Here is an 11,181-nt window from a genome sequence, read left to right on the forward strand (position 1 = left end):
AGTAGGGAAATCTCTTACAGCAGAAAGATCTGACAGCAGAGAAGAGTATTGCATTACTGTATTGTGCTACTGCAAATTCAGCTTTACATACTGCAGTGGAATTTAGGTCTCTTCACACCTTTTCCTGTTTTATTTTTATCTGAGACAATATGTCACAGGTGTCAATCCAATAAAAAGTGGTGTAGTAAACTAATCAAATATCTAACCTTCCTCCCCATCAAGGCCAGGCTGGAGGGGGCCATGAGCAACCTGGTCTAGAGGGATGTGTCCCTGCCCATGGCGGGGGGTGGTAACTACGTGATCTTTAAGGTACCTTCTGATCCAAGCCATTCTATAATTCTGTGATCTCAAGTTGCCAAGGATTTTAATATTTGGAGCTGCAATCAATCAAAATGAAAGTGTTCCACTGTTAGTGACTAGGTCTATCAGCAATGAAGATAGTTTCTTGGCATCTGTAATTTCRTTCTAATTACTCGTTATCCTCTGTGTACATTTAATAAAGAGCCGCTGGCTCTTTGTAGAAAAGGTCAAAACAGTCTAATAATTGCCACTTCTGTACACATGTAGCAATCCCCACATTTCTTTTCCCTAGGCTTTTCATTTGCTTAGGAATTGCTTCTTAATTGATATTTGTTTGCACACATCTTAACACAGTCACTTTGTATCGTGTGTCTCCCTTGAGACAGCATGCGCCAAACCACTATCTTCAACCTATGAGATAAGTGTTATATTGACACTGAAGATAAAACTTGGGATATTGAGAATATTTCCATAAATGCCTGGATGGAGTATTTATTACCTGTGCCATGAGTGACAGAAGTGCAATGTTATAATCAAAGAGATCACAACTTATTTTTTGCACCTTCCTGTCCTAACTCCTGGCCAGCTAACGCTGACATTTAGCTAGTTCTTGACAAAGAAAACTCGACTTATGAAAGCAGTGGTTGCCTCAAATTGCTGATTCCTCCGGGGAATACAGGCTTTCAGCTGTGATGAAAATGTGTTGAAATAAAGTATTGATGATGGGTATACCAGAAAGGTCATTCTCACTCCTGGAGAACTGTCTGTGTGTCTGCCTTAGAGAAATTAATTCAATTGCTTCCCTTTGGGACTGATGCAGCCCACCAAAGTGAGTTTAAACAGCAATATGAAAGCTTACACTGTGAGCACTGAATATTTCAGCACCCAGAGAAAGAAGGGAGAAATGATGATAAGATTGGTTTGTTCTGTTATTTAAGAGCAGGAGCTTGAAATTTCCTCAGAGCTGAATAACATTCCGTACTAAAGAGATCTGCATCTGAAAATAACTGTGTTCTTATTAATCTGCTGTTCTCTCAAACACTATCCATAAACACAGCAAACCTTTCTATCTCTTTGTCCCCTTGTCATTCTCTTGCTCCCTACACCTTTTCCCATCCCTATGTCCACTGAGCTTCCCAGTTTGTAATGTAGGTGTTCAAACTGCAGCCTTCTAGAAGCAGTTAGCCATTGCACAGGAGAAACACCCCACTGTTAACCAAGGTGGAGGTAAGGGTCTCAGGGATGCATAATCATTCTTTGCAATGGGAAATATTTTGATCACAAACCATTTCGGTGTATGAAAAAAACAAAATGAAGGAAATGAGGTCTGGATTGAGGCCCATTTCTATACACAAAGAATCTGACATATAAACAGATTACTGTGGAGTGACAGATTACAGTGCATGCTACCAGCCCATGGGAAATCACTTATGCAAGGGACATGCACAGAAGCAGATGTAGGGCCAGAGAAACTGCATTTTAATCACCATGCCTGACTTTACATATTATGCTAGTAAAACATGGAAATGGCCACTAATGCTCCACCGTATAGGAATATAAATATTTTATATTCATTTGCCTTTGTTGATGATGCTTATTTAGCCTACATTTCTTTTGGGTCAAGGTTTAAATTTCACTGCAGTTTTCAAGACAATCTGAARCACTAGACATTTTTTAGACATTTTCATGTGAGCCATAACACCTTTTTTAGCCACTGACCTTCACAGGACTCTCCACTTGGTGAAAACATCCCATTGTCATGGTAGCCATCTCTGCATTCACAGTGGTACCAACCAGGCAGGTTAATGCAGTTAGCACGGCTGTCGCACTGAACAAAGCCATCTGAGCATTCATCAATGTCTGTTTAATGAGAAAAACAAAAAAAAAACAAAATTCACACAGAGGAAATTGCTATATTCATCCAATGAAAGAACAATGTCTCTGGTGTTTCTGGGTTTCACAGAATTATTTTCATTACTGACACTTGAACTTGCAGAATTAATTGCAGYGAAGTTTTGAATCGTTTCCATAAAAGCACTTGGCTAATGATTTTGGGCCTAACAACAGTGGAGGTTCTGCTAATATAAATTTACTGCCTACATAGAAACAACTAATTTTGTCACAATACATGACAGGTAATTTGACATCTGAGTAAGCTGCCCACAGTACAAAGAAAAGAATTAAGTCCCAGTTCTGATAATAAGTTGTTTAGCCCTTTGAGTAGTGCAGGCTGCCTGATAAAGATTTTTTTTTTCCTAGGGGCCTATCAAAACATTAAATACTTTGGTCCTTGCTTATGTTTTTGGTAACACCAATTTTAGGTGGTAGACCAAATTTTTGCAGAGCTTCCCTTTCCTGTGGAGTTCCTGTTGACTTGTACCAGCACTTCTGACTCTCAACGTAACTGACTGCAGTTTCCTCTCTAATCATCGAAGAAAACAACTGGGTTTCCAAACAAATGCTTAAATCATAAGGATGAAACACAACACATTCTCCTTCTCCTGGAAATCCCTTTGGAAGGCGTGTCTCTTAAATGAACAGCTTCCGCTGACTAAACTTTATAATAATAAGTTATCATGGAATGGATTTTCTTGATACACTCACTAAATCCAAAATCAACCAAAGCATGTTCTAAAGACACCCGAACTCGTGGACCTAGCAGASATGCAGAGAGCTTTGTGGCAAATCCATTTCCAGTGCCTTCAAGTACACAGCAAACTGCTCTAAACAATAGACTCCASAGTATGAGTGCTGTTAACATTTCAGGAATACCAGGAGTATGGARTCAAACAGGTAAAACTGAGTTACTCATTATCAGATTCACTGCCTGATCACTGTGTTTTACACCAGAAGCAGACTGAGAGTTGCCTACAGAACCAGCACAAAGGGAGGCACAACATGCGCAAACTGCCTTCAGAAACAAAAAGCTCTAATCACCCTCCACCATGAGCTTGAACAACAAATAAACACTCAATGTACTGGCCATTCTGGCCAAAGCAAGAATTCAACCTTTCCTTAAAGTCTGAATCTTTAAAACCAAGAAAAAAAGTAACAAATTAAGATGCAAAATTTTACAGCACATCAGCGGCTGATCTAGTATACTCTAGGATGAAGATATGAAAGAGGAGTGTGATGTGACCACTGAGATATATGTGACATATGCCCACAGTCCCTGTTTACATCATTTGTTATTTTCATAGGAGAAAGTGTAAACTGGCTAAGAAAATAAATTGTGAGCTGCAATAAGCTAATGGATTTCTTTTCCGAGAATAGTAATGTGTGCCTGGATAGACATATTCTATCTAGTAATTTCTGAAACCTATTCAAACACAAACAATAAAAGAAAACAAGACTTAAAAAAACCCAAGACTTCCTTATCCACTGAGCACACTGTTCCACATCTGAAGGTGGTATGGTAATGGGTAATATCAGTATGTGGAGTACACCTGCATAACTACAAGCTATTGCACAGTCAGACACATTTGGTTTTGAGTTGTTTTTCTTACATATGACATGTGGGGGCATGTGGGATGCATTCTGGGTATTTTATCTGCATGCCAAATARTTTTTTCTTTTAAATTTCTTGTAATAACTGTACAACTGCATCATGAGTGTATTGGTTTTTAAAAGCTTTAGAGATACTAGACAAAATTTCATTAGAAATTTTCATTATGATGCATTCGTCTGATTCTCTATCAACAACCTCTCTAAACTGGCACACCTGATGTACATTATCASTGTTTATAATGATAAAAATTACCAATACTCCTGCTGGAATATTGCAGCAAGCATACATTTTGCTGCTTTGTGTACCACAAATTAAGTCGTAAGTCTCTGTTGGTTTAAAACAGAATTTTCAACTCCACTATGAATACCAAGATAATAATCTGAGCAGTCATGTTGCAGGACTGAGAAATGCCAAACCTTTACAATCTTCCCCTGCTTCCGTGTGTTTCTTCCTGTATCAGTATAAACTCTGGCCTTTTTCTTGTGAGCAGCCAGGAGCCAGTGGGACCTCAGAGGTGTTTGAGAGATCAGAGGAAGATCAATGAAGATTATGTTACAGTAGTGAGAAAAGGTTGGCTTGCAGTCTGTATCTTATCTACTGCCATTCTCTCACAAAGCTACAGATTACTTAAGAAAAGGGACAAGAACAGAAGAAAGGACTGCAGTCTGGAAGTTCCCTTGCCACTGGGGAATTTGCTGCCTGGCAGAGCAGAAGTGACCATGCTGAATGCTTGAGATCACTTGGTCAGTACAAGGTAACTTGCTGGGGTTGGCTGAAGCTACAACCCCCAGAGAACAAATAATGTGTGTAAACTCAGAGGCTGAAAGTGAAGAGCTGTTGTTAAAACTTGATATTAATCCTCATGCTGGCTACTTAATAAAACTGCATTAAGACACTGGACGGCATAAACTCTGTCAGGAAAGTGGAATGTATTATCTGGTGATAAGCTGGAGAAACTAGTGTTATTTGGGTCAAAGAAACAGATATGAATTAAAGAAAGACCATGGTCCTCTCTTCAGAAAAATTTATTTGTAAATCTATAAGCCTTATAAGTCTAAGTGCAGGATCAGAGGCACAAGCAGAATGCATTCAGATTAACTCATTGATTATTTAGGAAAAACAAGCCGTGAATGTCACATCAGTATTGGTAAAGTGCCAACAAAAGCAGCTTCTCTGTGTTTATTTGCAAACTAGCTGATGAATCTACAAAACAAGAAGTATTACTTGGGATGCAATGCTTTAACCAATATCAATAAAGTAATACATTCTTCTGGTTTTGTTATGACTGCATGCAAAGTTGGAGTGGAGTTATGTAAGGAAGCCTCCCATCACAAGCATGTAGGGAAGCATGGATCAGGTCTTGAAGAAATGTCTTACTCCCTACAGAATGTTTGCCATTGGATTATAACCATTGCTGCACCCATGCTGAATAATCATCACTCCTTTCAGGATTTTGCAGCATATGAAATCCAAAACAACTCTCCTCACCACTAACTTTTTAGGCAAATGGTATCCTAAGCACATTCCAGTGGGTTTGAGAATACAGATGTTTCTTATGCACAGAATTTTATTTTAATTCTCACAGCTGATCATTAATTCTAGTAGAATTGTGCTCTGTAAGGGGACAAATATGACTGTTGCAATTCTATTGAATATGAAAACGCAGCACAAATGTGTCTTGCAGAGCCAAAGCACTGATTTCATGGAAAAATTTCTTGACATTTGGATAAAAAGATTTCTATTTTCAAATAGGCATAGCATGGCTTGGGATATACTGCAAACATATCTACAACTGAAATTATCTTATTAGTAGGGGAAAAGCAGACAGAAATAATTTTCCTCTGTCCTATGGTGAAACCTTYTCTGATGAATCATCTTGCAGCTGCTCAGTCAGAGGTGTGAGCTGACAAGAGAAGAAAAACTGATTGAAGTTTTGCTTGGCCAGTGGCTATGGTGTATCAGTGAGCTATATGGAATATTAACAGCAATAAGTCCTGTCTGATGCTGTACTAGAAAGGCATGGAAAATTAAATATTACTGTATAAGAAAAAGTTAGCAAAGTCTTTATATTTTTTCTTACGAAAATAATTTAAACACATAAAGAATGTTTAAGTACGCGTAAAGGAAGAAGGTATATTTTCCAATAGCAAGTGATGATTTTTTTGAGCAGAACAAAACAGATAGATACCTTATTCTGAATATTCCRGTTCTGGTCTTTAATTGGCTATAAGGAGGTGTGGAAGACTAAAGGGAGAATTAAAAAATAAAGGCAATGTCCCCATCTTGCCTTGGAAGTAAAACAGCATCCTATACCATGTATGATGGGTCAGAGGAAATGGTCTCATCCTGGTCCTGCTCTGATTTATGATTTATCACTGGCTACTATAGAGGTAACATTCTCCTCTGTTTCTCTTTCTGAAATAAAGACCACAATTGCACATACCAAAGCTGGCATCCCACTGATGCAAGTGGCCAGGTTTGAAAAGGAAGTCACTGGAAGTAACCTTCATCCTAAACTGGAGACCACCAACACAGCTCTACCCCAGCACTTCAGTACCACCTGCTCTGGCTGTGCTTCCACCTTACAGCATTTTGCACAGCTAAAGATCATGATATGGGCTTTTCAAACTCTCTGGCTGGAGAACACACACACATACCTGTGAGACTGGTGAGCCCACAAAACACCACCAACAGGTGAACTCTGTCTACCCTATGTCATTCACGTACACTTTTGGCAATACTGCATACACCTTATTGCCACAAAACAGRGTAACTGATTATTACATGCTTATGTTGCATTTGATTTGGTTTTCAAGTACTCAGGTTCTCTCCTGTGCATTTGTCTTAAACTCAAACCAGTTGGTCTCCTTATTTCCATATTTTTTAGCCATTTTTCAACCCCAATTTTATTTTTTCTTTTGGCTGAGGTCTCACTCYAATAAAGCAGACACACAATCAGAGGCATTTTTAAAGTAAGAGCTGTACACACCTAGCTCCCCTTGACAAGAAAAAACCTTGCTCTCCCAAATCACCTTCTTTATACCTCAGAGTCACTCATTTCCTTAACCGTGGCAACACTTTTAGTTATTATACTCCTTTCTCTTGGGAACACTGAGAAAACTCTCCTCCCTGAAGAGTAAAATAAGATCATTAGCAAATTATCCACTGGTACAAAAAAGAAAAAAAAGGAAAACTGGCTGTCTGATTCATGTTATTACAGAATTTCTATATAATAAGACTTTTTGAAGACTGAAAGTGGTATAAAATTGCCAATTAGAAAGACAGCAGTTCTCTTTCATCCAGCAAGAAGACSAAGCTCTAATATAGCCAAGCGGTACTCAACAAAGAACCATGGTGTGGGGGAGGGAGATTACTAYCATTTCATATTACTCACTTCAGGACTAAAATATTAATCACCAAATCCTTCTCTTAGAAAAGCCTGTGTTCACAAACTTTCAGAGACACAGAGCACAACAYAGTCACAAACATAAATATTTTCTGTCATAACCTGCTTTATCCAGGTCAATACAAACCAAAGTCCTTGCTTGTCAAGAAGTCAACACCACAGATTGGGATCTGTGAATGCTTAGAATTTAGTTATCTCCACACTGGAAGTTTTTCTGTGACAGAAAAATACACCTAGCTAAGACTGCCAATTAATAGAGACTCCCAATTGCAATAATCTGTCCCAATGCTAATTGGGTTTTATCACTGGATATGCTTACAKAGATTAATGAGCAGCCAACATCTTCCATAATGTTCAGTACTACTGACTCAGGCTAAATTTGAGATCTCGTTTCAATGGCAACAGCCTTTCCAGCTTAATGCAAACCTCCAGAGCCACCCACATCCCAGCCCCATATCCAGTGTAAATGAAGTGCAAACAACTGAAAGGAAAATAATTCCAGCAACAGATCACTGAGGAAGTGGTTTAGGAGACTTCAAAGCTGCTTAAACAGATAAACCTTCAATGTTTTCGGTTTTAATGGTGCATTTGGAACAGACAGACTCCGATACGCCTTTGCATATGTCAGTACAATTTCAAGGATATTATGTCTGGCTTGGATACAAAAGATCATGTTTCAACTATCCAGATTTAGGCTCAGATAACAGAATAGCTGGTAGGATTAGGATGAKGTCTGGATTATCTAATTTTAGTAAATACATATGCAAGGAGGAAAAGGCCTTATTCAGTAGGACTAAATGAAAATTCATTGTACTACATGAAGTATTTGCAATCAATGACTGAGTTTCTGGAGTAGCCTTGAAAAGGGTTCATTATCTCTGAGTCCCATCTCTTACATTTAAAAACCAAAAACTGCTTGTGGTGGTTTTCATATGACAACAGCTTTTTAATGTGATGATACTTGAGAAGACTCTCCTGTTCAACCAGACCTTTGATTTGCTATCTTATACAAAAAAAAAGATCCAGGTGGAGAAACATAAGATCCTGAAACTAGTTCAATATATTGGAGCTATCTTGTTAAAACAAAATATCAGCTTTTGGGATTTCCATCCCGCTAAATTCTCATATACCACACACATATAAATATCATAAAGAGGAATAAACCCCTCAAGAATATAGTGGCTAAGAATGCTGACATAAACCAAGAAGATATCAGTTATGCCAAAAACCCCAAGTTATTCGGAATGACTTTAAAATCTATTTTGTAAAGTTTGACCAGCTTCTTTTTTTTTTTCTAACACTGCTGGTGACTGCAAAAGGAACTATCTTCCTTTGTCCACAGAAGTCCTAGAGCCTGATTTTGTTTACAATCTCATCTGATTTGTCATCTTTGAGGAACTCTTTGAAGGTATTATATCATATCTTGAGTACTAGGGCACACTTTCTACTGTATGTGTTCTCATATCAAAGTCATCATTAAACCATAGAATATTCCTGATTTTAATTACAATTTCATCCCAACATTTTATTCCGTTACAAGTTCAAATCATAAAGGTTAAGATTACAGATGGTCCATGGGACACAGCAAGGAGAGGAATCACCCACAATTCTATCCTACCATAACACAGTTCCATGAGCAAAAGAACTTTCTCTATATAGCATTAGAAACACCAGTTATCTCAGATACAACCTTCAGAGGAGAGTGAAGACCATGGCCCTTCCTCTCCCTGCTCCCCTGGACAATGAATTAGGCCCAAAGTGGGGACAAAGAAAAAAGATGTGCATTTGTAATGTCTTTGGAGTTGCTGCTTGTATCTCAACACCTCCCAGATCTAACAGAACTTCTGGTTAAGTCATCTTAAAATTGCTTCAACAGTCAGTGCTGCAGATGATATGTTCTTCATTAAAAATTTCCAGTTGTCATGTTGCATGAAAAAATAGCTGCTATTATAACAGGATTTTTTTTTTAATCCCAGCAAGACCATGATTGCAGTTTTTAAAGTACCCTGTCCACTGAAAACTAATTTAGTTACATTAATGAAAAGGAAGCAAAATGTGATTGAGAATGTAATACAGAATTATAGTTCATTAATTCTTCAAGTATGCAATTTTCCAGACTCCTGATCCCCCATTGATTTCTGCACACCCCCATTGGTCCTGCTAAATGCCAGCAAAAAAGAAATTCAATCGTGTTGGTATTTCATGTGTGGCAGTGGCGGTGCTCCAAAATTAGATAGAAATGTTATCAAAAGGAATTTTCCATTGACTGCTTCACCATGTGGCCCTGCTAACAGTTCTTTGTTGTCAAAAATTGRTCCATCACAGATCACACCAATAATTGAAACTATGTCTCTCATTGCACACCCAATATCATCAAAGGAAGTAGTATTTGTAACAATTGAAAATCAGAGCACCTAATTGACCGTGATGAACTAGCTCCATGCACGACCACTGTATAATAAAAAATAATATATTTTTCAGRTATATTGTATGACACTGATTGTGTCAATCCTCATTAGAAAGACTAATTAAGAGGAATTGGGCCTCTATTTGTAGTTGTCAGCAAAGAAGTGGTTTTGCTTTCACTTTGTTCATCATCCTCAGCACTGCATCTTGTACTAAATGTAACACATGCTTCTGTTTCCTCATTAGCCCTATCTTGAAAAGGTAAAGYCCTTATTTTCTCCAAGATAGCAAAAACACTTTTATCCCTTGAAATGCATTGACATAGCTATTTTAGACAGTTACTAGCATCTGAGAATTTWCATAGCTCCATTTGCATATGAGAAATAGGACTGACACACTAGTGGAAGCTGCTGGAGATGGATAAGGGTAGCTGAGTCCTAAACAAAAGGGAAGTAATTTGAAAAGAGAAGAGCTAGTTTTGCCAGATGTTAGCTCTTTTCCAATGGTGTGAAGGAAGCCTTTACTTATACAGTGCACTGACAAAAGGTCTTGGGTTTCCTCAAGTGAGGAGTCAAGTCAGTCATAACCATGAGTTATGATATTTACACATATGAATGAATGAATGATGCAACCAGCATATTCTCAGCTTTGCACAAGGTTGTTTCAGATAAGCTCTGGTAAGAATTACAGCAATTTTCCAAGTATTTAGTTCAGAGCAAATTTAGGGAAAACAAACAAAAGAGCCCTCAAAGCAATTCAAATGAAGTTTGAGGAACTAGGAATTGTTTTGACACCCTGATATGAGCTTGGTCTCCTGTTTTAGTCCTCTACTCTTTGGTCAGGGTATTGCACAAACTATATGTGTGCTGAAGTTTAAAACATTCTTACCTACGTTTTCTTACCAGTGACTTCTTACCATRACCATGTTAGTCCGTAGACCAGTGGCAACTAATTTGCATTGCTACTCCTGAACTATCGAATCATGTAGACATTGTACAAAATTGTTRAAGAACAAAAAAAAGGAAAAAAAAAAMCCCACACATTATTCTTTCATGCTACAGTTGATGACAATTCATCAAGAAAACAATAAATATTCTCAAAATAAAAATGAAAAAGCTGTAGAAGCAGCTTAAAACTAAAACATTATTTCTTTGCTTGGGCTATAAACATATCACTGGCATATATGTGCAGAAACTGCAGATATCTTGATGTTGACAGCAAAAGGAAGAGCTCCACAGGGATACATGGCAATGATTGGCAGTGTTATAGATTTTAATTCCACTAATAGTTGAATGACTCATAATTCATGAGACAGCTTACAGTGAGTGATGAAGGCCATCCCTATCTCCCTTATATAACAGAAGGAAATTCTATTATAATGCTGCCCAGCTGCACTATTCACATTCTATTTATAGCCCACTGTATTTTAAGAATGTAACCAAAATTTTAGTTTTCATGTTTAATAAAGGAATTTTTTCCCCACAGCAAATAATAGCTAAGTAGTGGATGCATTTTGATGTTTCTCACTAATAACAAGAAAACCCTGTCTCCTCAAAGCTCT

At 37.8% G+C, this 11,181-nt stretch overlaps 1 protein-coding gene across 2 annotated transcripts in view; it reads right to left on the reverse strand.

The window, feature by feature from the left end:
- NELL2 (neural EGFL like 2) overlaps positions 1 to 11,181 on the reverse strand; it is a 133,651-nt gene that overhangs the window by 13,685 nt on the left and 108,785 nt on the right. Inside the window, exon 16 of one of the 2 annotated variants that reach the window (XM_057366157.1) lies at positions 2,020 to 2,160. The exons of the other annotated variant lie outside the window; for it this stretch is intronic. Coding sequence (XP_057222140.1) covers positions 2,020 to 2,160 — 141 coding nt within the window. The remainder of the gene's footprint in view (positions 1 to 2,019; positions 2,161 to 11,181) is intronic. 2 annotated transcript variants of the gene reach the window in all.

Source organism: Malurus melanocephalus, unplaced genomic scaffold (genome assembly GCF_030028575.1).
Source record: "Malurus melanocephalus ecotype Western Australia unplaced genomic scaffold, MMel_1.1 scaffold_60, whole genome shotgun sequence".
Taxonomy (NCBI): Eukaryota; Metazoa; Chordata; class Aves; order Passeriformes; family Maluridae; genus Malurus; species Malurus melanocephalus.